The 27,111-nt window shown below is 49.1% G+C and overlaps 1 protein-coding gene across 1 annotated transcript in view; it reads left to right on the top strand.

Annotated features, from left to right (window-relative positions):
* Positions 1–24,487, top strand: part of LOC307205202 (uncharacterized protein) — a 35,056-nt gene extending 10,569 nt beyond the window's left edge. Inside the window, exons 10-25 of the mRNA XM_079957404.1 lie at positions 1,328–1,403; positions 3,323–3,450; positions 6,212–6,413; positions 7,612–7,616; positions 9,697–9,774; positions 10,514–10,612; positions 11,471–11,631; positions 13,807–13,931; positions 15,649–15,778; positions 16,046–16,194; positions 18,285–18,466; positions 19,322–19,432; positions 19,773–19,874; positions 20,774–20,849; positions 23,005–23,132; positions 23,646–24,487. Of these exons, the coding sequence (XP_079813530.1) occupies positions 1,328–1,403; positions 3,323–3,450; positions 6,212–6,413; positions 7,612–7,616; positions 9,697–9,774; positions 10,514–10,612; positions 11,471–11,631; positions 13,807–13,931; positions 15,649–15,778; positions 16,046–16,194; positions 18,285–18,466; positions 19,322–19,432; positions 19,773–19,874; positions 20,774–20,849; positions 23,005–23,132; positions 23,646–23,852 (1,959 nt within the window). The 3' untranslated portion in view covers positions 23,853–24,487. The remainder of the gene's footprint in view (positions 1–1,327; positions 1,404–3,322; positions 3,451–6,211; positions 6,414–7,611; positions 7,617–9,696; positions 9,775–10,513; positions 10,613–11,470; positions 11,632–13,806; positions 13,932–15,648; positions 15,779–16,045; positions 16,195–18,284; positions 18,467–19,321; positions 19,433–19,772; positions 19,875–20,773; positions 20,850–23,004; positions 23,133–23,645) is intronic.
* Positions 24,488–27,111: the final 2,624 nt, after the last annotated feature.

Here is a 27,111-nt window from a genome sequence, read left to right as displayed (position 1 = left end):
CATTTCCTTCCTCCTTGCAGAGGAATACAGTGGTACCTCGGGTTAAGAACTTAATTCGTTCTGGAGGTCCGCTCTTAACCTGAAAGTGTTCTTAACCTGAGGTACCACTTTAGCTAATGGGGCCTCCCGACGCTGCGTGATTTCTGTTCTCATCCTGAAGCAAAGTTCTTAACCTGAGGTACTATTTCTGGGTTTCGCAGAGTCTGTAACCTGAAGCGTATGTAACCCACTGTAGTTGAGGTCAATTTGGGAGAGTCAGAAAATGGTTTCAGGATTGTTCTCCTGTACTATTTCAGACATGTGGTTTATACAGTTCTGTATGTGTTGCCTTCTACATTTATGAATGTTTATTCAATATCTTATAACACAAGAGAGAGAAATGAAGCAGGGAGTTGTGAGACCCCACATACACCAGGGCCGGCCTGCCCGTGAGGCAGTTGCTCACAGTCTCCTTTGCTTCTTGCCCTGCTCCTCTCTAGACTCCCCAACACACCCTTCTGAAGTTAAGGCACAAGACAGGTGTTGATCATCATGTGAGCTGCGCACAGGTGGGCTGTATGCGAGCTGCTGACCAGTCCTGTGGAGCCTCCTTTTTTTGAGACAAATATGCAAGCTAGGCAGATACATTTTGGGCTGTGACCTTTACACACCTTCGGTCCCGAGATCGTGGGGTGGTACAAAGTTATTTTGGCACCTGTTTCCACCGTGTCATTTTCCCCTTGCACAGTGTATGACGAAGGAGACAAAAGGTCTCAGGGACAAAGGTTACAGACAGGACACCGTCGACTACTGAGACCGCAAAAGGTTAGACAGAGGGAACGATGTTCCAACAGCCGTGGCTTGTCTGAGGGGGGGTGTACCCCGCACCCCAGGGTCACGCGTGCAGGCAGATTGTGGCTGCCTGCTGGTGGGGAGCGTGCTCCCTCCGGACCCCACTGCCCACTCCGCGATATCCCTACACCCTTCAGTGCTCCATGGCTTCTCTAAATCACCTCTAGTCGCCTCCGTCAGCAGCAACATCAAAAAGTAGGAGGGGTTGCCATTTTCTGTTTTGCATCCAGCAGCAAAACAACCCTGTCCCCCCTCCCCAAGTCTTCAGCAGACTCCTTCTGTTTCAACCTCTAAACGCCTGCTGATAGGCGGGAAATTGGGAATACGCAATAGTTAGCTGATTTCTGGTTTTAACATGGTGCCTATTGCATGGCTTTGTGTCCAGTTGTTGCAAACAGCTTTGATGGTTTCTTTACGAAATAGCGGTGTGTGGTTTTTTAAATACCCAGTGTGAACTCATTGGCACCTGTCCTTTTTCCTCTCCTCCCTTCCCTAGAACAAAACCCACTGGGCGTCGTACTGCAGCGTCACTCTGGTTTTCCTCTTTGTTCTCTTCTTTGGAATCGGACCGAGTAAGTAGAGGATGTCGGAACATACCTGGGGGGCACACCCAGCCCCCGGGATGAGACAAACCTCTCCAGGCGTCTTCCTGATGAAGCGCAGCAAAGGACATCCATAAATCTTCAGTCCCGGCATGCAAAAGCACTACATATCAGAACACTATGGGCACGCTCACTCTGCAGAGTATAGCAAAAACGAAGTGGAGCTTGGTGTGTGCATTCTAAGTACCGTATTTTTCGTCCCATAGGACGCTCCGTCCCATAGGACGCACCTAGTTTTTTTGGGGGGGAAATAAAGGAAAATCTTTTTTCCTTTATTTCCCCCCCAAAACCAGGTCGGGGAACAGTGGGATGGCGGTGCTGCGCCTCCCCGCTGTCCCCCGAGCTTGTGGGGCTGGCCGATGTCTGCCCAAAGCGCGGGGCGCTCTATTTTAGGGTGCCCTTCGCGCCAGGCGGCAGGCTGCTATTTGCAGCATGGGGAGCCCTGCGGGAACTCCCGCGGGGCTCCCCACACTGCGGATGTCTGCCCAGCGCGAGGGGTGCTCTGCTTCAGGGCACCTCGTGCACCGGGCGGCAGGCTGCTATCCGCAGTGTAGGGAGCCCTGTGGGAACTCCTGCAGGGCTCCCCACGCTGCGGATGTCTGCCCAGCGCGGAGGCCCTCTACTTCAGGGCGCTCCACGCGCCAGGCGGCAGACTGCAGACACCTGCGCGGAGCACAGGGTGTCCTCCGGAGGGCGCCCCGTGCTCCGCGCTGCAAGCTGCCGGCCGCAAGCCTTCCGCACCCAGGGGGAGTTCCCCCGGGTGCGCAAGGCTTGCCGACACCTGCGCGAAGCACGGGGCGTCCTCCGGAGGGCGCCCCATGCTCCGCGTTGCAGGCTGCTGCCTGCAAGCCTTGCGCGCCTTGGGGAACTCCCCCCAGGCGCGCAAGGCTTGCGGATAGCTTCCTGGAGCCTAGAGCGCGAGAGGTGTCGGTGCGCACCGACGCCTCTCGCTCTCCAGGCTTCAGCGTAAGCCTGCATTCGCCCCATAGGACGCACACACATTTCCCCTTCATTTTTGGAGGGGAAAAAGTGCGTCCTATAGGGCGAAAAATACGGTATTTATTAAGCAATATATACAGCACAAGGGACGCGGGTGGCGCTGTGGGTTAAACCACAGAGCCTAGGACTTGCTGATCAGAAAGTTGGCGGTTTGAATCCCCGCGAATGGGTGAGCTCCTGTTGCTCGGTCCCTGCCCCTAGCAGTTCGAAAGCACGCCAAAGAACAAGTAGATAAATAGGTACCGCTCTGGCGGGAAGGTTTCCATGCACTGCTCTGGTTTGCCAGAAGCGGCTTAGTCATGCTGGCCACATAACCCGGAAGCTGTATGCCGGCTCCCTCGGCCAATAAAGCGAGATGAGCGTCGCAACCCCAGAGTCGGTCCCTTTACCTTTACCTATATACAGCACAAAGCAATCATGGTGTCCTCTCAGTTCTTCTCCAAGAGAGAGAGAGAGAGACAAAGAAACAGTACAAAAGTACAGTACAACGGAAGAGAGATAAGACTGCCTTCCATTCTCACACTTTCCAAGCCTAGAAAGTACTGTAAACACTGACATGTGATGTAACAATCACACACCCAGCAACGGAGGAGTGAAATGCTAACAGAGGAGTCCTTTACCCTGGCAGGGCTGGGGGCAACTGCTCCTGGTTGGGGAAGGTGGGGGTCTCACCTCCAGGTGTGAGTTGCAAGGTCCTGCTAGGCAACAGCACTGAGGAAGGGGAATAATTGCACTAAGGCCAGACCCAGGAACATGCCAAAACCCCAAGCATTTCTCAGTCGGTAGAACAGGAGCCCCCATGTTGAGCAATAGATTCCTGCTGGACTAGATGACTCTTCCAACTCTACAATGCCATGATTCCCTGTGTCTTTCCCTCCCTCCTGCCTCAGATGGAGCCTCCATGTCTGTCATGATGGAAATCTTCAGCCAGTCTTCCAGACCAGCAGCTTTCCTGATTGGCGGCTGCCTGAATTGGGCCGGCCTCTTTGTCATTGGAATCACCTTCCCATTTGCTGTGGTCAGTGTCTGTCAGGTTCATACACACACACACACACACACACACACACACACCTCCCTCCAGCCTTCCTTCCTGCTGCCATGGCTTCTGCCTTCTCTCTGTGGCTCCAATAATGCTGAGGCAACACAGGCGAGCGAGCGGGGTATAAATAATAAAATTATTGTTGCTATTCTTATATGGCCCCATGCTCAAGAGAGCAGCCTGGTGCTGCATCAAGGGCGAGGAGATATGTGCATGACTCCTACGGCATCTGTAGTGTCTCTCTGGAGAACCATTTCCTCAGAATAGCTTCAGGAGTCCCCCTCCCTCAGCTACACACCTTGGCAATGGAACCCAGTGTGGTGCTGTGCTGGGGGAGCCAATGTGGTTCAGGTATGGTTGCTGGACTCCAAGCCACACCAGTCCTGGCAGGCAGCAGGGCCAATGGCCAGGGATGAGGTGGCTTGCAGACCACATCATCTCACTACCCCTGGGGTATGGATAGGCGGCTGGTTGTGGAGCCTCGGTCCAGTATACCTGAAGGAGCATCTCCACCCCCATCACTCAGCCCGGACACTGAGGTCCAGCTCCGAGGGCCTTCTGGTGGTTCCCTCACTGCAAGAAGTTAGGTTACAGGGAACCAGACAGAGGGCCTTCTCGGTAGTGGCACCCGCCCTGTGGAACGCCCTCCCATCAGATGTCAAGGAAATAAACAACAATCTGACTTTTAGAAGACATCTGAAGGCAGCCCTGTTTAGGGAAGTTTTTAAAGTTTGGTGTTTTATTGTGTTTTTAATATTCTGTTGGGAGCCGCCCAGAGTGGCTGAGGAAACACAGCCAGATGGGCAGGGTATACATAAATTATGATTACGATTATTACCATAGGCCACACTGGCTGACCATGGCTGACCAGTTGCACATTATCCCATCACCTGGAGCTCCTGAGGTGCAGGATGACATGAAAAGCACCTCTAAGTATCTAAAAATGGGTCAAAGGGCTGAACTTGACCTGCCCCTATTTGCATAATGACCAAGTAACTTTCACACCAAGTTCAGTGCTCTGAGTGGGCTGCCGCAGCGCAGGAAGCCACTGAGCCTGAGGCTGTCAGCTAGGAGCCCCCAGGAGAAACTCCTGTACCAACAGGGCCTGTCAGGCCAGAGATGGGCCTCTCCCAGGTACCTTCTCCTGAGGAGCCTTACCAGTCCAGCAGCACAGGGAGCACCCCAAGGAGGAAGGCCCATCTTCAGGCCCTTTAAGCATTTAGAGTTCCCCACAAAGGGGTTATCTGAAATGTTGGTGGTATAGTGGTTAACATAGCTGCCTTCCAAGCAGTTGACCCAGGTTCGATTGACAGCCAACGCAGTATTTTCCCTCAGCCTCTTAGGGACGTGGGTAATTAGGACTTGCCGATCAGAAGGTCGGCGGTTCAAATCCCCGCGACGGGGTGAGCTCCCGTTGCTCGGTCCCTGCTCCTGCCAACCTAGCAGTTCAAAAGCACGTCAAAGTGCAAGTAGATAAAGAGGTACCGGTCTGGCGGGAAGGTAAATGGCATTTCTGTGCGCTGCTCTGGTTTGCCAGAAGCGGCTTAGTTATGCTGGCCACATGACCCGGAAGCTGCATGCTGGCTCCCTCGGCCAGTAAAGCGAGATGAGCGCCCCAACATCAGAGTTGGCCACGACTGGACCTAATGGTCAGGGGGTCCTTTTACCTTTACCTTTACAAAGGGGTTATGTCTGTTCTCGGGCTTTGTTGGAGCCACTTGCTCCCATGGAGCTCTCCGTGGTCCTGCAACACCTGACCTGCCTTGCTGCTGCCATCAGGCCTGAACACCAGGGCAGCCTCCTTGAGAGGTAACTAGACACAATGTTAAACACAGCACTGTGGTTAATGTTGTTGTTGATTTAAATAATAATAATAATAATAATAATAATAATAATAATTTATTATTTATACCCCACCCATCTGGCTGGGTTTCCAGCCACTCTGGGCAGCTTCCAACAAAAGATTAAAATACAATAATTCATCAAATATTAAAAACTTCCCTAAACAGGGCTGCCTTCAGATGCCTCCTAATTAGGAGTTGTGAGGGTGGAGAATCCAGACCAGGACGTGGGAAGAGGGAGTTTCAACCTTTCCCTCCAGAGAGCCAGTGTGGTGTAGTGGTTAAGAGCAGCAGTCTCGTAATCTGGGGAACCGGGTTTGCGTCTCCGCTCCTCCACATGCAGCTGCTGGGTGACCTTGGGCCAGTCACACTTCTCTGAAGTCTCTCAGCCCCACTCACCTCACAGAGTGTTTGTTGTGGGGGAGGAAGGGAAAGGAGAATGTTAGCCGCTTTGAGACTCCTGAAGGGGAGTGAAAGGCGGGATATCAAATCCAAACTCTTCTTCTTCTTTCCCTCCTGAAATCAATCCAACCCCCTCTGGGGGGGTGGGTGGGAAGCAAATGGGGACATTGGGAGGTGATTTTCGGTGGGGAAATTCTTCAGGAGGAAAGGGTTGCACCTGTGCACTGTGGCCACCATTGAGAAGAGAAGAAAACTATGTGACAATATCAGACTGTCTAGTCTGGCCCTCATCTCTCTCCTTATTCTCCTCCCCTGTGTCTGAATCCCAGCTTCAAGTGTTTGCAGACTCCTCTCCCTTCTGGCCAATGCCGTAGCCTCGGCTGTGGCACCATACGGCCCGGGCCAAAGCTGGACAAACATTGCAAGGGCACAAAGAGGGCTTGTTCAAGGGGTTGATCATTACACTCTCTCCCCCCCAATCCCCATCTTATTTTCAGGATGCTCTGGGCCCTTTCTGTTTCCTCCTCTTCATGGCTGTCCTTGTGGGGTCAGGAATCTTCTTCTACCTGTTCCTCCCAGAGACGAAAGGGAAGTCCATTGTGGAAATCACAGAGGAATTCAGCAGCCCATCACCTTTTCAGAAGAGACTAACTTCTGCCCTTCGGACAGGCTTCCGGGATGACCTCTCTGCCTACACCAGCTTCTGAGCTCAGCAGCCAAGGGAGAACTTGCTACTAGGAGGCTCTCAACCTGGGCAGGTTTTCAACTGATATTCACACCAGCAAGAGGCACAACACCCCCTTTTAAACACACACAGACACCCTCTCTGTGGTCTTTCACTATCTGTGCCCCTCTTGCCCACCTTCACAACTGATGGGGGCCTTCCCCCCCTGCCCTCATGGTCAATAACTACACACAAGTTCAAAGAGTCCTCTTGGAAATGACACCAGCTGATTTCTTTTAAGCTGAAGCAAAGGTCACTTCCTAGCCATCACTGTAGGTCAGAGCCAGTTTCAGACGGTACGCAATGGACCTCCCCCTCTTTCTTCTCCCCTGAAGAGACTTGAGCTATTGCTTGGGAGGCAAAATCCAATATGCACTCCAAGAAATTTAGGGACACTAGGAAGGAAGACCTTGTTGTGGCTGGGGTGGGCTGTCCAGAGCATCTGCCTAAGGCAGGGGTCAGCAATTTTTTTCAGCAGGGGGCCGATCCACTGTCCCTCAGACCTGGTTGGGGGCCGGTCTATATATTTTTTTTGGGGGGGGGGAAATGAATGAATTCCTATGCCCCACAAATAACCCAGAATTGCATTTTAAATACAGTGGTACCTCAGGTTAAGTACTTAATTCGTTCCAGAGGTCCGTTCTTAACCTGAAACTGTTCTTAACCTGAAGCACCATTTTAGCTAATGGGGCCTCCCACTGCCGCCGTGCCGCTGGAACACGATTTCTGTTCTCATCCTGAAGCAAAGTTCTTAACCTGAAGCACTATTTCTGGGTTAGCGGAGTCTGTAACCTGAAGCGTATGTAACCTGAAGCATACGTAACCCAAGGTACCACTGTAAAAGCACACATTCCACTCATGTAAAAACACCAGGCAGGCCCCACAAATAACCCAGAGATGCATTTTTAATAAAAGCACACATTCCACTCATGTAAAAACACCAGGCAGGCCCCACAACTAACCCAGAGATGCATTTTAAATAAAAGGACACATTCTACTCAGGTAAAACACCAGGCAGGCCCCACAAATAACCCAGAGATGCATTGTAAATAAAAGGACACATTCTACTCATGTAAAAACATGCTGATTCCTGAACTGTCCGCGGGCCAGATTTAGAAGGCAATTGGGCCAAATGTGGCCCCTGGGCCTTAATTTGCCTATCCATGGTCTAAGGTGTGGTAGCATCCTGAATAGGAGGAATATTTCTGCTAGGGTTTCTCCTCCTCCACCCTTTGCTCTGACTTGCCGGCTGACTGAAATATGGATATTTGATCTGTGCTGGGGGTTACGGAGGCTGATTCAACAGGTCTTCTTTCCTCAGTTGACTTTGTGTTTTCCTAATAGAGGTTTTGTTCATAATTTTTTGTGGATAATTAAACGTGACTTTGGTACTGCAGTGTGTGTTTTTTGTAATGAGTTTTAGTCAAATGTTCTCTCTGAGCCAGCAGGCATGTGGCTGGCAAGACAAGAATGTTACTTGCCCAAAAATGGAAAGAAGCAGAAGTCCCAATAAAGGAAGAATGGATACAAAACTTATGGAATATGCAGAAATGGCAAAACTTACCAGAAAAATATGAAATCAATATAACAAAAAAAAATTATATAAAAGAATGGAAATGGTTTATTGAATATTTGAATATTTAAAAAGAGAATCCCCCGCCAAGCACGTTCCATTTTCCATTAGAGATTATTTCGCTGGGAACCATTTTGCTGGGAAATTTTGTGTCCATAAGATGACCAAATTCTATCTCAATTAATATTTTGCACATAGTTGATTCTACACCGTTTGACGTAGCAGGAACATTGACCATAAGTTGTTCTAAAGCGGTCAACTCTCGGTCTGCCCGAATGCATGGCTTTAACAGAAAAAAAATAGAGTGAAATGAAACCATGACCAAGTTATATTGGGAAGAGCCAAAATCTGTTCTTTATATAGGGAGAACCATTTCCATTAAAATTCCGGGAGTCTATATAGCCCTGCTTGTTCCCAGCCTTCCCAATCCATCGTATCTCCAACTTCACAAAACGTGGGGTGGTATCTAAGTAGAAGCAGGGGAGTTGCCCAATCTACTGTAGCTAGTTACATTTCCCCTGTTTGAGTAGAGTCTAGGTTTTCAGAGCATGTGCAGAGTTCCATGCAGAATAGAGGCTAGGGGAGAGGGAGATTATATTTGGTCACCCAGATGGATGGTTCCAAGGAGACTAATGAGCTGAGGGGATGCCCCACATTTATGGGAATTTGAGACAAGTAAAAAGTGTCTTCTTCATGGAAATGGATTCTTGTTTGGGCCAGCGGCAAGGGAAGTTCCACCTCTGATGTAAGAGGTAGCAAATCAAAAAATGTACATAGAGACTGTTTCTATCTCTCTAATGATTCTGTGCATTACAAAGTAGATTCTTATCAGTTGGCCATTGTAAAAAAAGGAAACAAAAACCCGATATACCTTCCTATTCTGTGGATGCTGAATCACAGACACTACAGGTGGTGCTGTTGGTTACCTCAGAAAATAGGCTTTGTTGAGATAAAAAGAAGATAAAAGTCCCGACCAGAGACGAATAGTTGATGAAGATGTTGGACTATGCCGAAATGGCAAAAATGACCGGGAAAATCAAAAACCAGGAAGATAGAAAGTTTAATAAGGAATTGGAGGGGGGGTACAATTTACTTAAGAGAACACTGTGAACAACCAAAAATCCTTTGGCAGGATTTGAGTAACGCTTGTAGCATATTAAAAACTAAGGTAAAAATGGATTGTTTTAAGAAAAATAGAGAAAATATACGACGCAGTGGAAAAAGTTTGATAATGGAAACCATGTAGGGGTGGAGGGAAGACCAATGATTCAGGGAATCCTAAATGTTGATGGTGATGATTAATGTTTGAATTCAAATGTATAGTGTAAAATTGAATTTGAAGGAAGGAAGGAAGGAAGGAAGGAAGGAAGGTGTTGTTGCAATACTAAAACAGCATCAAAGGACAGCAAAGTGTCAGTGCTCAGAGGGATACCTGGACACCCCCCCACCCCCCTGCTGTGCATTGGCTGCCCAACACATTCTCAGGCCAAGAAGCCTCACCCCTCTCTTGGATTGGTCTCCGAGCGCAGCCGGCCAATTTGCAGTTTAATCCAGTGCTCTGAAACGAATCAAGTGTCATAACACGCAGGATCAAACATTAACCTCGGGCCTTTTGGTGGCTGGCCAAACCAAATAGGATGAAGAAAGAGGAACACCAGGGGCCGTCCGCCCACCTTGTGAGGTAGCAGCGGCAGCCAGCAGCAGAGGAGGACCCAGAGGAAGCCTCTGCAGCAGAGATGGGCAGCAGCACCCTTTGGGACTTGGTGAGTGAGGTCTGAGGGGTTGGCTGGCTTGGTGGCTGGGGAAACCCAGCCAGATGGGTGGGGTATAAATAATGAATTTTTATTATTATTATTGGTTTATTCATGTTCCACCTTTAATCACCACTCACTGGAGCAGGGTCCATTCTAAGATCTTTCGGATCACACACAAATTCTCTAGTTTGTTCATTTTTGAAGGTAGCACCGATGTGTGAACTCAAATATATTCTGCCCATCTTGGGGAGAAATGTGTCTAATGTCAGAATAGGACCTCCCGGCAAGCTAGGGCTGAGTCTGCCCCCCCCCCCCACTTCCTGCATTCTTAAGGCACCTGTTTTGACCACTTCTGTGAAAGACTTGGGGGTGCACCAATCCCTCCCACCATGACGTTTCCATCGCAGGACAACTTTGTAAAAAGCACAACTCCGCAGATTATGGGTGAGGACAAAGTCAAAAGGCTGTTTGCCCAGTTCTCAGTAGATCATTTTTCTGTCTCCATTCCAAATGCATCACATGATAAACTGGAGTTTAGAATGAATTCTCACCTAGATATTTGCTCTCTTTCACCTTTCCATTTAATGTGGTGAATCATGGGCTGTCAAGATTGTGCTGCAAAGCCCTTCCTTGCAGTGGGTGAGTCACCCCACACCACCCCCTATCCCCACCCCCTCAGTTTATGCTCGGGTCTGGTTTATTTTTCTGCCCTGAGGAGTGTTGAGGATGGATGTCTGTGTCTCCCCAGGTTCAGCACCAGAGGCTGCTCCTCATGATGCTCGTCCTAGGAATTGGTGGGTCCTTCCAGGCTGGCTTTCAAGGGTCCATGATCACCTACACCTCTGTGGTAAGCAGCAAAGGGGAAACCTCTTCCGGTGGTTGGCGGAAGCTGCAAGAGAGGCTCCCCCAGAATTGCTCCTCCAAGGTGCTGCCTTTGCCAGTCTCCCAAAAAACAGACACAGTAAAAGGTAAAGGGACCCCTGACCATTAGGTCCAGTCGTGACCGACTCTGGGGTTGCGGTGCTCATCTCGCTTTATTGGCTGAGGGAGCCGGCGTACAGCTTTCAGGTCATGTGGCCAGCATGACTAAGCCGCTTCTGGCGAACCAGAGCAACTCACGGAAACAATGTTTACCTTCCCGCCAGAGCAGTACCTATTTATCTACTTGCACTTTGACATGCTTTTGAGCTGCTAGGTTGGCAGGAGCAGGGACCGAGCAACGGGAGCTCACCCCGTCGCGAGGATTCGAACCGCCGAACTAGGCTCTGTGGCAAGTCCTAGGCTCTGTGGTTTAACCCACAGCGCAACCTGCGTCCCATAACAGACACAGATATTCTCATACACACACACACACACACACATTTTTATTGATTTTTTAACATATCATTTCCAACAATCATTTAACATAAATTCTTATCTTATACAATATTTTAGACTTCCATCAACAACCTCTGAAGATTTTTCGTTCTTTATCACTTATTCTGCATTTCTTAATTTCTCTATTACTTTTAATTACCATTAAATTACAGTTCTCTTCATAGTTGACCTTTCCCTCCATGCAATGATTAGATGTGTGATCTTATATTATTGCAGGCCACACATTCCTCTCCTTTGACCCATTTGCTTCTTGTTCAGCTCCACCCACCTCCCAAACTACTGGCTTTTCACAGCATCTTCTGGTTAACGGGGTTTCCTCTTTTTGCAGCACGTGAAAACGTTCATCAATGAGAGCTGGCTGGAGCGGTCCAGGATGCCCGTCCACCCTGAAAGCCTCACATTATTCTGGGCCTCGATTGTGTCCATCTTTTCCCTAGGGGGCCTCCTGGGCACTATGGCAAGCGGCTACTTCACAACAAAGTTTGGGAAGTAGGTATAAGTGTGAAACAAGCTGCTCCTGGAAAGCCAGTTCGAGACACAAAATGGTGTGCTGGGAATGAGCTGGCCAGGGCTCTGCTGGGAAAAGGATTGGGCCTTCAAGGCTCCAGAGTCAAGGTCCAAAGCGCATCCCATTTGTCAGCTGACCAGAGGTGGGCTGCCCTGGTCAGAATGTTCTTGCAACTGGTGGCCCGGACAGGAATTCTTCCTGCTGAGAAAGTAAAGGGAAATCCCAGCAAAGCACCTGTGTGCATCGTAGTTGCAGAACACCTGAGTTTTACTTAGGGGTTGGCGAAACTGGCCCCCACTGGGGGTGCAAGCCTAGGGGAGCAGCAAAAATCACCAGGCAGGCTATGGAGTGCATGGTGTATATTAGGGTTGCCATATTTCAAAATGTGAAAATCCAGACACAAAGTTGTTGAGCCTTTGCTTGTTAGTTTTAGTTTTGCAAAATCTAAAAATAAAATAAAAATTGAGCTACGTTTAAGGAATTTCACCAAAATCTACACTTCCGACGTTGGTTGCCATATGTCTGGATTTTCCTGGACATAGCAGCAATTTCCGCCCAGACACTGTTTCTGACAGCTGAATTCCGCAATGGATGTGTGTGTTGTGCAGCTGCTGTTCTGGCGAGATCTAACACAGGAGAAGTCACCTGTCCTTCTCTCATTGTGGCACAAAGGCGTGCAATTTTTTCTGCTCTTCTTGTGTGGTGCTCTGTATATAGTATGCTTAGCGTTAAGGTTTAGACTTATTGTGAAGGAATGGGTTTCCCAAACCCCAAAACTGACTGTGCAGGCAGTTTTTAAACTGCACCAAAATCCCCATTTCTCCTTAGCTAAAATGCATAAACTTTAGCCGTTGAGCAAATGCAAAACAAGAACACAGCTCTCTCCCTTATCAGTTTGACGGCAAGACTGGCCTTGACTTTACCAGTAGAACAGACACAGACATATCTTATGTCCTGACCACAAATGAAACAGAGACCCAAGTCTGGGACTAACGCCAGAGCATGTTCTCGGAAGTAGTGACCTCTTGCTCCAAGATAGGAGTAGGATCAGGAATATCCTTTTATGGTCAGAAGTACAAGAAGGAAGATCCTTTTATGGTTGAGAGTACCAGAGCAGGAACATATGTGATATCAACCTGTGTACGTACGCCAACGTGGTCGGGCTCCTAGGGGAGGAGTGAGAGGGTGCCTGGAGGATATATAAACTGCATGAAACCTGTCATTTCTTTGGACTTGCTGTGGACTTGATCACGCAAGTGCCTTCTGCTATCCGGAGAACAGAATAAACTCTTTCTTTGAACCAACTCGGTGTCATTTTGACTTCCTTCCTCCTGTCCCGGAGCAACGCAGACCCAATCGGTGAACTCCAATTTGGGAAACCCATTCCTTCATTTGTAAGTTTAAGTTAAGTCTGCTGAAACTGGATTTCTTATGGACAGTGCCAATCCTGAATGTATTGGATTTGTGACCATTATGCTCATTTGCCTTCAGTAGCAGTAAAGCTCTGCTGGATGAAATTTTCATCGCTTCTGGTCTATTTTGGGGGAATCCCACAAAGTGTTTAAGTTTTGTTTTGTTTTCTAAAGAAAAATAATTGGTTTTCACAGCATTATAAACAAACAAACACATAAGACAAACAAACCTAAATCATAGCCTTATTGAAAATTACACTTATTAACATTGTTAAGTGACTTCCTCGCTTCCCCTTGGTTGAATTTCATTGCATATCCTTTTAATGGTTTTCCAAATCACAGTTCTTATAAAATTTAACTTAAACATTAACATCCTTAGATCTTCACATTATGAAATTAAACATATTAATTCAACACTTAACATAAATAAAATCCTAAGCCAATTAAGTATCTGCAAGCTGTTATCAGTTAATTTAACTTAACATATTTAACTAAGTACTCATTAAATTTAATCCACTCTTCCGCTTAGGTCGGCTAGCTCCGAAAAATCCATCATCTTCATCGGCTATTCTTCTCTCGTTGGTAATTCTTGGGTTTTCCACTTTTTAGCTAACAGAATACGTGCAGCAGTTGTTTAAATTTTTACTCTGCTAACTATACATTGGAATCTGCTCTGGATCAATAGTGAGTAGAATTCCATGACACCGCTGCCACTCACGGCTTTCTCCATCCTTGTGCCAACAGAAAGAAATGCCTCTTGGGCACCAACCTCATCATGCTGGCGGGGGCCGTCATCATGGGCTTCAGCAAGGTGGCCAACTCCTTTGAGCTGATCCTGGCAGGTCGCTTCCTGTGTGGCATCAGCACCAGTAAGTGCCGTCCTCCTTCCAGCTGCTCTGGGCTCACTGGCAGGGCTGGGTTCCTCTGAGCTACCACCTGAGTGAAAAACTGTGGGGAAATTGGACCAGCCTGCTCCCAAGTCTCGGTCCCTTGCTTCAGTGCAACCCCTGGAACTGCAGCCTCTTCCCCTCCACTTTCACGTCCCCACACGGGTGGTGCTGTGGTTTAAACCACTGAGCCTCTTGGGCTTGCCGATCAGAAGATCGGTACAGTGGTACCTCTGGTTATGTATTTAATTCGTTCCGGAGGTCCATTCTTAACCTGAAACTGTTCTTAACCTGAAGCATCACTTTAGCTAATGGGGCCTCCCGCTGCTGCTGCTGCCACGCTGCCGCCACACGATTTCCGTTCTCATCCTGAAGCAAAGTACCTGAGGTACTATTTCTGGGTTAGCAGAGTCTGTAACCTGAAGCGTATGTAACCTGAAGCATGTGTAACCTGAGGTACCACTGTAGTCCTAATCCCTGCGACGGAGTGAGCTCCCGTTGCTCTGTCCCAGCTCCTGCCAACCTAGCAGTTCGAAAGCACACCAGTGCAAGTAGATAAATAGGTACCGCTGCGGCAGGAAGGTAAAGGGCGTTTCAATGCACTCTGGTTTCCGTCACAGTGTCCTGTTGCACCAGAAGTGGTTTAGTCCTGCTGGCCACATGACCCAGAAAGCTGTCTGTGGACAAACACCGGCTCCCTCAGCCTGAAAGCAAGATGAGTGCCGCAACCCCATAGTCACCTTTGACTGAAACTTAACCGTCCAGGGGTCCCTTACAATTACCTTTTACTCCACTTGCCTCCAGTTTCTCCTCGTCCTGCCCCAGGGTGCCAATCGTGGCCAACTTTCCCAGGGATAGGTTTGATCAGCAGGAATTCCACACAGGAAAGGGCGTTACTCAGTGGTAGCGCCCTTGCCTTGTTTGCAGAAGGTCCCAGGTTCAATCCCCCAGCAGTATCTCCAGGTAATTTGAGTTTTGCATCCTGCTTTTCCAACAACAGACGTTGAGCTCCGAGTGGCTCAACAATAATCTCAGCAGCATTAAAAGCAACAAGCATCGCCGTCGCCATCATATCAAACCCAGCAATGTGTAAATAAAAGCAACAGCAGGAGCAAAAATCCATCAAAACAATCGATGCAATTCAGTGAAGCCATCACAATTCAAAATGTCCGAAACCCTGGAGAGAGCACTGCCAGTCAGGGTAGACAATATTGAACTAGGTGGACTGACGGCCTGGTTTGTTATAAGGCAGCTTCTTCTGGACAACTTCTCCCAAATGTTTTTGGGGTCCTGCAATGCTAAAAGTAGGTATCCGGGTAGCGCTGTGGGTTAAACCACAAAGCCTGGGACTTGCCGATCAGAAGGTCAGCGGTTCGAATCCCCGCGATGGGGTGAGCTCCTGTTGCTCGGTCCCTGCTCCTGCCAACCTAGCAGTTTGAAAGCACGTCGAAGTGCAAGTAGATAAATAGGAACCGCTCCGGCGGGAAGGTAAACGGCGTTTCCGTGCGCTGCTCTGGTTCGCCAGAAGCGGCTTAGTCATGCTGGCCACATGACCCGGAAGCTGTATGCCAGCTCCCTCAGCCAATAAAGCAAGATGAGCACCGCAACCCCAGAGTCAGCCATGACTGGACCTATTGGTCAGGGGTCCCTTTACCTTTTAATGCTAAAAGTCTCTTCCTCTCTCTGTTTTCACGTCCAGGTATCGGTGTCCTTCTCCACCCTCAGTATGTAGGGGAAATTTCCCCCAAGAAGCTCCGTGGATTTGCAAATTCAACTGCCTCCATCTTCTGGAGCCTGGGGAAAGTCCTGGGTCAGGTGATGGGGCAAAGGTAGGATCCTGCTTATCTACCTGTTCAGGTGCTTCCTATCCCAACCCCACAACAAAGTCTCCCTCCCTCTCTCTCTCTCTCTCTCTCTCTCTCTCAGAGAGGGGTCTTCTGAGAACCCTGCCCCCACCAGCCCACATTGGCTAGCGCCAGTGCCACATGCACTCCTGGTTTTAAACCACTCCAGGTTTTGCTGCTCCTTTGTAGTGGCACACAAAGCCCCTCCTAGCTTTCTGAAGGGATGGATGTCTTCTGGTTTGCTTTTCCCAGAGAGTTCCTAGGAAACGCTTCGCTGTGGCCGCTGCTGCTGGCCTCCCATGGCGTGACTGCCTTGCTCCAGCTGCTGACTCTGCCCTTCTTCCCCGAGTCCCCACCTCACCTGTTCCTGAACAAAGGGGATGAGGAAGGATGCCGGAAAGGTAACTGGGTGCTCTGTAGGCAGCTAGAAATCGTTAGATTACAGAATAGCCTCCCTCAAGCATACTTGGGTACAAGGAACTTCGCGGGTTTGGAAAGAGATCTTCATCCCATTGACTATTTAATTATTTTATCTGGCATGTTGGCTGTGCCACAGGATAGTCAGATGATGGGGGGGGGGGTTGAGTCACAGACACTCCCCCCCCACTGCCCTTGGAGATAATTGAGGAGTGGGTTTTCCCTTCACTTTAATAATAATAATAATAATAAAAATTATTTATATCCCGCCCTCCCCAGCCGAAGCTGGGCTCAGGGTGGCTAACAACAATCAGAATAATCCAACGATTCTAAAAACATTCCATTATAAAAATTAATTAAAATCAAATTGATGGCAACCATTAAGCAAAATTCTGTGCAGATTGCCAGAGGAGGGGGGTCAGGCTGCGCCCTGACCAAAGGCCTGGTGGAACAGCTCTGTCTTGCAGGCCCTGCTGAAAGATGTCAAATCCTGCAGGGCCCTAGTCTCTTGTGACAGAGCGTTCCACCAGATTGGAGCCGTGGCCACTTTCAGGGTGTGTACAACTTACGCGAGACTGCAAAACATGTTTTCTGAATCAGATTGCCTCCACATCCCTGTTCCTTAATTTTATTTTATTTGCCTTATCCTGTGGGATGTAGCATAGTAGTAGTAGTAGTAGTAGTAGTAATAATAATAATAATAATAATAATAATAATAATAATAATAATAATTTGTTATTTATACCCCACCCATCTGGCCTTGGCGGCTCCCAACAGAATATTAAAAACACAATAAAACACCAAACATTAAAAACTTCCCTAAACAGGGCTGCCTTCAGATGTCTTCTAAAAGTCAGATTGTTGTTTATCTCCTTGACATCTGATGGGAGGGCATTTCACAGGGCGGCTGCCACTACCAAGAAGGCCCTCTGCCTAGTTCCTTGTAGCTTCACTTCTTGCAGTGAGGGAACCACCAGAAGGCCCTCGGAGCTGGACCTCAGTGTCCGGGCTGAACGATGGGGGTGGAGATGCTCCTTCAGGTATACTGAACTGAGGCCGTTTAGGGCTTTAAAGGTCAGCACCAACACTTTGAATTGTGCCCGGAAACATACTGGGAGCCAATGTAGGTCCTTCAGGACTGGTGTTACATGAGCTTGGCTTATTTGCTTGAGTTGTCCAAATTGCTTTTGTGTGCTTTGCATTGCTTAAGAGCTCCCTTTCAGCTCTGCTGCGGTTCCAAACTGGATCATGTCAGTTCCCTCCACAAAGCAAGGCTGGGGTTGTGAGGGGCTTGAGAATCCCACTTACCATATTTTCTATAAGACGCACAGACCATAAGACGCACCTAGTTTTTGGAGGAGGAAAACAAGAAAAAAATATTCTGAATCAAAGAAGTCAGAACAGCAAGAGGGATCACTGCGCAGCGAAAGCAACGATCCCTCTTGCTGTTCTGGCTTCTGGGATAACTGCGCAGCCTGCATTCGCTCCATAAGACACATACACATTTCCCCTTACTTTTTAGGAGGGAAAAAGTGAGTCTTATAGAGCAAAAAATATGGTACCTGCAAGACGTTTGGCGAGAACTTGCCTGCCACTGGGCCTCAAAGGCTCTGTGATAGTTATAATAATAATAATAATAATAATAATAATAATAATAATAATAATAATTTATACCCCGCCCATCTGGCTGAGTTTCCCCAGCCACTCTGGGTGGCTTCCAACAGAACACTAAAATACAATAACCTAGTGAACATTAAAAGCTTCCCTAAACAGGGCTGCCTTCAGATGTCTTCTAAAAGTTTGGTAGTTATTTTTCTCTTTGCCATCTGGTAGGAGGGCATTCCACAGGGCGGGTGCCACTACCGAGAAGGCCCTCTGCCTGGTTCCCTGTAACTTGGCTTCTCGTAGCAAGGGGACCGTCAGAAGACCCTCAGAGCTGGACCTCAGTGTCCGGGCAGAACGATGGAGGTGGAGACGCTCCTTCAGTTGTAGCTAGAGCCTTTCCCCGTGTGTCGCCTGGCTCCCACACAGTGGGAGAATGGTGTGAGGGCCTCTGTTTTCTCTGCCTTCACAGCCATGAAGACCTTCTGGGGCCGAGGGCCTCACCAGGTGGAGCTAGACGACCTGAGGAAGCAGCAGTCTGCCTTGTGGAGCACCAAGAGTGTATTGGAAGTGATGAAGGATCCGGCCCTGCGCCGGCAGGTGTACATCCTTATCCTGTTGGCTGTGACCCTACAGTTGACCGGCATCCACACAGTTGAGTTTCACATGCATGTTGTTTTGTGAAAAATAAGCTCAGAGAAAGGGAGGGGGGAATCCAAATATTTAAATTGATATATTTCTCCCCAATGAGATGAGCTGCTTCAGATTAAGGGCTCATCCACATTTACCTTTCCTCTCTACTTTCCAGGCACAGGGTTGGGCTTTTCAGGACTGCGTTCGAGTGGGGTGTTCATTTTTTCCCTGGTGCTTCCCCCCAGGAAAACCTGTGTTTTATCACTAAACAGGGCAAAGGTAAAGGGACCCCTGACCATTAGGTCCAGTCGTGACCAACTCTGGGGTTGCGGCGCTCATCTCGCTTTATTGGCCGAGGAAGCCGGCGTACAGCTTCTGGGTCATGTGGCCAGCATGACTAAGCTGCTTCTGGCGAACCAGAGCAGCGCATGGAAATGCCGTTTACCTTCCTGCTGGAGTAGTACCTATTTATCTACTTGCACTTTGACGTGCTTTCGAACTGCTAGGTTGGCAGGAGCAGGGACCGAGCAACAGGAGCTCACCCCGTCGTGGGGATTCGAACCGCCGACCTTCTGATCGGCAAGTCCTAGGCTCTGTGGTTTAACCCACAGCGCCACCCGCGTCCCTTGAGTCTCAGGTTAGCTCCTCCTCAATTGTTCATTTTCTCTCTGCGGAAGTCCTGCTTGCTCCCAAAACTTGTCCCAAACACCGTCACTTGATTGACAAATTAACTTCCCTTCCTACAGGAGTGAGGATGAGGCCAGAGGTGTCCAGGGACCACCACTGACCCTCCTCCTTCTCTCCCCAGAAGGATCTCTGCAGGTAGAGTTGATTCCCCTGATGGGCCCCCTTCTCAACGTGTTCCCCCCTCTCCAGATTTACAGCTACACGTTTGAAGTCCTGCAAACGGTTGGTTTCGACGACGACCACATTCCGGCCTTGTCTTTGGGGATAAGTCTCAGCGAGCTCCTCTCTGCCATCTTCTGTGTGAGTGAGGGATCTTGGGAAGAGCCACTGCCTTTGGAGCCCCAGGCATGGGGGCGGGGTGAACCTGGCCCCCCAGGCCTCTCAATCTGGCCCTTGGGGGTAGGCATGTCGCAGGGAATTGCATTGTGGGGAAACTGACATCAAACCTAGGCTGACCAAGTCCAGATGTGGAGCCCAAGCACTCCTGCTCAGGCCTCTCCCAAAAAGCCCTTCAGGGGGGTAGTGGTAGACGTGGCGGGCCCTGGCAATTGCCCACATTTGCCCCCTGTTGACCCGAGCCGGGGCTTGGTGGAGCACTCCGCAGCCACTGCAGAGCCCTCTGTGTCCTTTCTGTCCCCAGAGTGTCGTCATTGAGCGTTTTGGAAGAAGAGTACTGCTCTGGGGAGGTTATGGACTGATGGCCACAGTGCTTGCTGCTGTCACGCTGACAATCTCCTTGCAGGTAAGAAGGGGAAAAAATGGGGGTCAGGGTGTTTCCCTGTCAGCCCCTCACCTAAGATGTGGCCAGCGGTCGTCTCTGACCAAACGAGGCTGCAAGTGACCCCAGCACCTGGCTCAGAGTCGGGGAGGGTGAGGCTGGGACTGCTGTAAGAACTAGGTTGGTGGCCAGGAGCCCACAGGATCTGAGCCCAGAGGCTGGTGGTCAGGAGCCCAGATGCCTCACGAAAAGCCAGATTCACCAAGGGTGTGTTTGTGTGTGTATCAAGCATCTCTGCTGCACCTAAGGAAAGGAGAGACGCCCACACAGCCCTGCAACCTGCACCCATAGCTGTCAACCGTCCCTTATTCGGCGGGAAAGTCCCTTATCCCAGCGCCATGTCCCGCTGCTGTCCCTTATTGATGATGTCCCTTAAATTTCCAGGGTTTCAAAGGAAGCAGCTCCTCTCCCTCCCTCCCTGCCGGCCAGGGAGGAGGGAGGCTCCAATTGTCTTGCTTGGCTGCGTTGCTCACCCAATAAGGAGTCTAAGAACGACTGGGGGGTGGAGCTTGCATGCCTTGTGCCGATCAAATCGGCCGTGTTGCCTGGGGATTCGCCTTTGCTCAGCGCTTCCCAGCGGAGAGGTGACGGTGGTTTTCCTTGCTGCATCCCCTTTGCCGGGTTGCTGCGCTGTGGGAACCACTGCTTGAGGCTTTGTTTGGCTGCTGGCTGGGCTTTCTGCCTTTGGCGCAGAGGGGCTCAGAAGTCGAACATACCTGTGCCTGGAAAATCCCTTATTTTGGCTGCTGATCCCTTATTTTCGAGGCTGCTGGTCTCTTATTTTCAAATCTGTAAGTTGACAGCTATGCCTGCACCCAGGGGGAACCTCAACTCTCACAAATGAAAACATGCTTTCATTTCAGCATTCCTTCTCTTGGATGCCCTACTGCAGCCTTTCCCTGATATTCTGTTCTGTGATCTGCTTTGGAGCCGGCCCAGGTCAGTGATGGGGCACTTGTTCATATCGATAGGCAGTTCTTCCACTCAAAGCTCTCAAAGTGAGGCACTCATCCCTCGAGAAACTTATGGAGTAAAAATTGACTGATTAACTTTAAAAAATAATAATCAGTGTGCTCTTTGATTTCATTTGATAGCATGGCAGGACAAATAAGCAAAGTGCCCTGAAAGATTATCCAAATCTGGCTTCATTTGCAGTTTTAGGGCAAAGAGGCAATCAAGGTTTCAGAAATTCTTGGTGAAGCACAAGACTATTTCTCAGGCTACTGTGAGCTGCCAATTCATCCTAAACATTTAACTTCACATTCTGCAGCTTATTATTGTTATCATTATTATCTAGCTTTAGTGTTGTTTTAAATTAGCTGTGCAGTCATACAATTTGTCCAGAATCTATTGATCTTCTCATAGACTGTAATATATTGTGAGTTGTCTCTTTGCACTAGAACATAAAATTGCAGCAAACAGATTGTATCCTGGTGGTTCTGCTTTGGCTTTGCTGCTGCTCAACCGATTGATTGCATGCAGCAGTGATAGGGGAGGGCAAGGGAGAAAGAAAGAAAGAAAGAAAGAAAGAAAGAAAGAAAGGAAGGAAGGAAGGAAGGAAGGAAGGAAGGAAGGAAGGAAGGAGGGAGGGAGGGAGGGAGGGAGGGAGGCAGGGAGGGAGGGAGGGAGGGAGGGAGGGAGGGAGGGAGGAAGGAAGGAAGGAAGGAAGGAAGGAAGGAAGGAAGGAAGGAAGGAAGGAAGGAAGAAGCCAACGTCATGCTGAGGCTCCCTAGGTTGCCTGAGTGGGCCCAGGAAATTGAGGAGGAGGTCCAATCCTGGCTGCAGCTGCGCCTTTGCACAAGAAGCTGAGTGAGTTCCAGTGGAGCATCCAGCCCAGTGCAGGATCAGCTTCTCCATTTGCAGAGCTGGGAACTTTGCCCCTGAGTTCCTGTGGCTATAGGTCCTGGTGCATGGGGGCTTCCCTGCAGCTCAGCTACAGCCCACCAAACACGTGGACCTTTCCCCACCTGAGTGTCACTTTGGGGAATCAGATCCCTCCCCCAGTGGCAGTAAATAAGCAGATCAAACTAAAGGAGCGTTCTTACCAGTTAGTTTCTTTAATAATCGCAGCGAGGTACAAAGGAATGCTTATCTCTCAGAAATGGCGTTGCTCCCAGTTAAGGTTTACCCCTTCCATCCCCATTAATCTACATCATTCCTACATCTGGTAATCTGAGCTTGTTGCCGCTGCGCTTTCTGTTCTATCACTCTCAAAGCCCGTCTAGTCTTAGGCGAAGGGGGGTCAGGAATGCTTTCCAAGGATACTGAATCTGCCAGCTGTCTCTCTCCTGGTGTTTGCTCTTCTAGCTGCTCCTCACCCAGCATTTCCCAGCTTTTCCCCTCTGGACGATGTCCCTCTGCAAACCGCTGTTCTAAATCAGTGCTGTCTTCCTCCCGCTGGGAAGGTTCAGGAGAAGGGGGGTGGCTCCCACCATTCCTCCTCAGTCCAGCCCCTGACATTGAGGCTGGGTAGCCAAAAGGAAGTTCACCCCAGCCCCCCTTTGGCACAGGAGCCTCCCCCATCCACAAGTGTGTCCCCCACATTCCCCCTGGAGGCAACACAGTCATGAAAAAAAGATGGCTCGTGATGTAGAGCTCAGTCGGTAGAGCATGAGGCTCTTAGCCTCAGGGTTGTGGGTCCAAGCCCCAAGTTGGGCAAAAGATTCCTGCAATGCAGGGGGTTGGAAAAGATGACACTCGTGGTCCCAATTCTACGATTCTATGAAAAAGGCTGGAATCTGGAGCTCAGCAGCTTTAACCTCAGGAAGACAGAAGCCCACGCTTGGAGGGCAGGGCTTGGGGGTCGTGCCAGCTGATGAGCCACCCACTGCTGGTCTCACCCCACCCCACCCCCCAGTTCCCCTCACTCCCCCGGGCCCAACACCTTCATCTCCATCACCAACAACAGGGCCATCTTTTCACTTGCCACATTCTGAGTGCCACAAAGAATACAGCGTCTGTTCCAAGCCACTTGGCCACTGCTGGGGCATCGGAGACGGTGGGAGAGGCTCCCTCGGGTGCTCTTTGCAGCATCATTTTCTAGCCTAGTGGTGACAGCAGGAGCAGCCCTGACCTTTGGTTCCTCCCTCCGCAGCTGGGGCCGGGGCATCTGTGAGGATGGAGATCTTCGACCAGTCCTCCAGGTCATCTTCCTACGTGATCAGTGGAGTCTTAAACTGGATCGGATTCTTCTCGATAGGAATGGTGTTCCCATTTGTCGTGGTAAGCGAGACTTTTCCTGATGGTTCCATTCCCCTCCCCGCCCCAGTATCCTGCTTCCGCTGCGGGAAGGTGGCAGGGAAAGTGCCGCTGGGCTGCATCAATTTGCCAAAAGAGGTTTGCAGGGTGGTGCGAAGTTGTCACTGCAAAGGCTAGGCCCTGCTGGGAACTGCAGGGGTCTGTATGGAGATCACCCAAGAAGCAAAGTACAGTGGTATCTAGGGTTAAGTACTTAATTTGTTCCGGAGGTTCGTTCTTAACCTGAAACTGTTCTTAACCTGAGGTACCACTTTAGCTAATGGGGCCTCCTGCTGCCGCTGCACCACCGGAGCGCGATTTCTGTTCTCATCCTGAAGCAAAGTTCTTAACCTGAGGTAATATTTCTGGGTTAGCGCAGTCTGTAACCTGAAGTGTATGTAACCCGAGGTACCACTGTATCCATGGAAGGAACCAATCCAGGCTTGCCTTATAATTCTGTGGGGTCGGGGTGTGTCTGTTTCCCCCCCCCCCTTCCAGGAACGCATTCATCAGTTCAGCTTCCTCATCTTCATGGGCACTCTCTACGTTTCCGCAATCATTATTTACTTCATCCTGCCGGAGACCAAGGGGAAATCGATCCTCGAAATCCGAGAAGAGTTTGATAAACTCAATTTTAAGAAGAAGCAAGCTCTTGGCTCAGAAACACGCTTCGTAGGAGACCCTGTGCTCTGCACCAAGCTATGACGGAGCTCTCGGGGATAAGGAGGTCAGAAAACCCTTCAGGTGAATCAGGCCCACTTAGTCCCAGCTTCCTGCTCCTAGTCTAGATGCCCGAAACCAGGGCCTGAGTCCATCCATCTTGCCCGCTGGTGCTCCCCAGCCACTGGCTTTCCCTTCAGAGGCAAACTGCCCTTGTGCCTGCTTAGATGCAAAGCCTCAAAAAGGTTTGGGGAGAGATTCATAATTATGAACCATAGCGGAACAAAAACCGATCACTGACACCAGTGAAACAGACAGTCGTGACAGGCGGAGCCTTGCCAGGAATGGCCCCTGGCTTAGGAGTCTGCTCCTCCTCCTTCTCTAAGCTGCTTTTGGCTCAGCTGTCGGATTCAGAAAGCAGGTGACTATGCTGCCGTTTCAAACTGGTTTGGGGCCAGTTGGTTTTATTGCAGGTTTCTAGCTGGTTGGCAAAGATACTGATCCATTTCATTAGCTGGATATTTTAAAAGATGCGTTGCTCCGTTTTCCTGACTTTTGTGATATGTTGTAACTGTTATTCTATCATGCTTCGGAAGTTGTTGTACTGTGCTTGGAAGGACAATGTCCTAGAAAGCAATTTAGAGAACTCTTAAGGGGAAATAAACAACCAAACAAATAAACCAGCTCCAGATCATTTATGAACAAGTTTATAAGTCTAATGCAGAGCCTAGGGGGGTACAACTATGCTGGGCAAACGGTCCGTTCATTTCTGCTCTCTGCTGCCTCGTCTTTTAGCTAGCTACCCCTCCATAAGAGGACCGTCCCTCTCCTCCCACAGGGACTAATATTACTTTCCTGAGCAAGGGGTTGGAGTGGGTGGTGTTTAGAGTCCATTGATGGACACAAGGTGGCCCTCCCCGTTAAAGACCAGTTTTGCTGGAGTCTCTGGAGAAGTCTAATCAAATCAACCTGGTGATTGATAGAGATTGTTGGGCTGAAGCTAATGAAAATACCGTAACTTCAAAAGAGCCTAATGCAAAGTTCTGCTTCAGGCAAAATAATAATAACAACAACAGCAATTGCTATTATTATTTATACCCCACCCATCTGGCTGGGTTTCCCCAACCACTCTGGGAGGCTCCCAACAGAATATTAAAAACACAATAAAACACCAAACATTAAAAACTTCCCTAAACAGGGCTGCCTTCAGATGTCTTCTAAAAGTCAGATAGTTGTTTATTACCTTGACATCTGATGGGCGGGCGTTCCACACAGCGGGTACCACTACCGAGAAGGCCCTTCTCGCAGTGAGGGAACCGTCAGAAGGCCCTCGGAGGTGGACCCCGGCGTCTGGGCTGAACAATGGGGGTGAAGTCGCTCCTTCAGGTATACTGAGTATTTGCAGGCAGGGGAAGTGTGGATGTTACAGTTGAGGCTCATCCACACTGACATTTGCCCTGTGATTTCTAGTCACAGGTCTGAGGGGTTCTTTTGCCCTGCAACGTCATACCCCGCAACTGTCCCAATTTCCCCAGGACATTCCGAAATTACAGAAATGGGGGGGGGGGTTGCAGATGGATGTTTGTTCTGATTCGGCAGTAAACAGCAGGTTTCCCCAGAAAAAGCTATGGGGAAAGCTGAAACCCATCACTAGGAATCCTGGGACAAAACAGAAGTGTGGCTGAGCCCCGGATTTGGCAGCAGAGCACCAATGGTCTATTTACAACTACAATGGCACCTTGGTTCTCAAACGCCTTGATGCTCAAACAACTTGGAAGCCAAACACTGAAAACCTGAAAGTAAGTGTTCCGGTTTGCGAACTTTTTTCGGAAGCCGAACATGCTCTATTTTGAGTGTTATACTTCCGTTTTCAGTGTTCCGCTTCTGATTTGAGTGTTACCCTGATGTCTGTCTGCTTTTGCTATTTATTTTGCGTTTTTGTTTTTGCGGCTCTTTTTGTTTTTGTTTTTGTGACTGCGTGGAACCGAGTTCAGCTATTGATTGATTGATTGTGTGACTGCAGTACGTTGTATATTGTTTTCATTTTATGGATCAATGGTCTCTTTAGATAGTAAAATTCATGTTAAACTGCTGTTTTAAGGGTTGTTTTTAAAAGTCTGGAATGGATTAATCCATTTTGCATTACTTTCCATGGGAAAACATGCCTTGGTTTTAGAGCGTTTTAGTTTTGGAACAGACTTCCAGAACAGATTAAGTCTGAGAACCAAGGTACCACAGTAACGCAATTTTCCCCGGGCAGAAGTGCAGCCCGACTGAATTTATACAATTTGAGGATGGCAAACTGCCAAAGCTCCTTTCCCCAAGTCTGGGGGGCGTTCACATGGGCTCACTGCCTTTTGAGGATGTAATTGGTCGTGGACACCCACGGCTGGTTGATCTATTTAGCTTTGTGGTTCCAAACATTGCATGGGAAACGAAATTAATCCATTAATTGAAAACCTGCATAGTAATTTTTAACTTCGAGCAATTGGTGCCTGCTGATGGTTTTGGCAAGATAGCGACGAGAGAGAGAGAGAGAGAGAGAGAGAGAGAGAGAGAGAGAGAGAGAGGTTTGAGAAGCAGCCCATGTTGCATGCCGTTGAGAAGAGCCGGCTTTTGATCAATTGGTAGCGCCCCCCCACCCCTGTGGGGGGTCTTTGAATCGGAGATGGGGAGCTTCTTCTCTAACCTGGTGAGTACCTCCTTCTTCATAAGCAATAGCTATTTTACATTTTTTTTAAAAAAAAATCATCAGAAGTTACTCATAGAGCAAAACTTGAAACCATAAATATTGATAGATCAAGCAAATAACAGAATTCATGTTTTAAAAACCCACTCAGATATAAGCATTTGGAGTATGGTCTGACCAGCAATGCAAAATGTTTGCCCTTGGCAATGAAGGGTGGGGCAGCAGTAATGGGGAGCAGCGCTCTGTGTGAGATAAGGTTACCAGATTTTTTTTTCAATGAATCCAGGGACACTTTTCGACTTCAATGGATTTTGTATGGGGACTGATTTGTAAATCCGGGACTGTCCCCAGGAAACGAGGATGTTTGGTAACCTTACTGTGAGACGTACTTAAGAATTTGGCTGTGGGGGTCTTTGTAGCAGCAACATCTGGAACCTAACACATGAGTTGCATTGCACTGGACCTTCACGGCAGCCATGGCATCCTATGGGAACAGAGTACTGGATATGCTTTCTCCCCTTGGATGGTGTGACACCTCCTGCCCTCGCTTTCTAACCCACAACTTCCCCCCCAGTGGGTCCTGCCTCCCTTCGATAGTCAGGGTGGTCCTTTGCC

The sequence above is a fragment of the Podarcis cretensis genome (assembly GCF_951804945.1).
Source record: "Podarcis cretensis genome assembly, chromosome: 16".
Lineage (NCBI taxonomy): Eukaryota > Metazoa > Chordata > Lepidosauria > Squamata > Lacertidae > Podarcis > Podarcis cretensis.
This window is presented reverse-complemented; position numbering and strand designations above follow the sequence as displayed.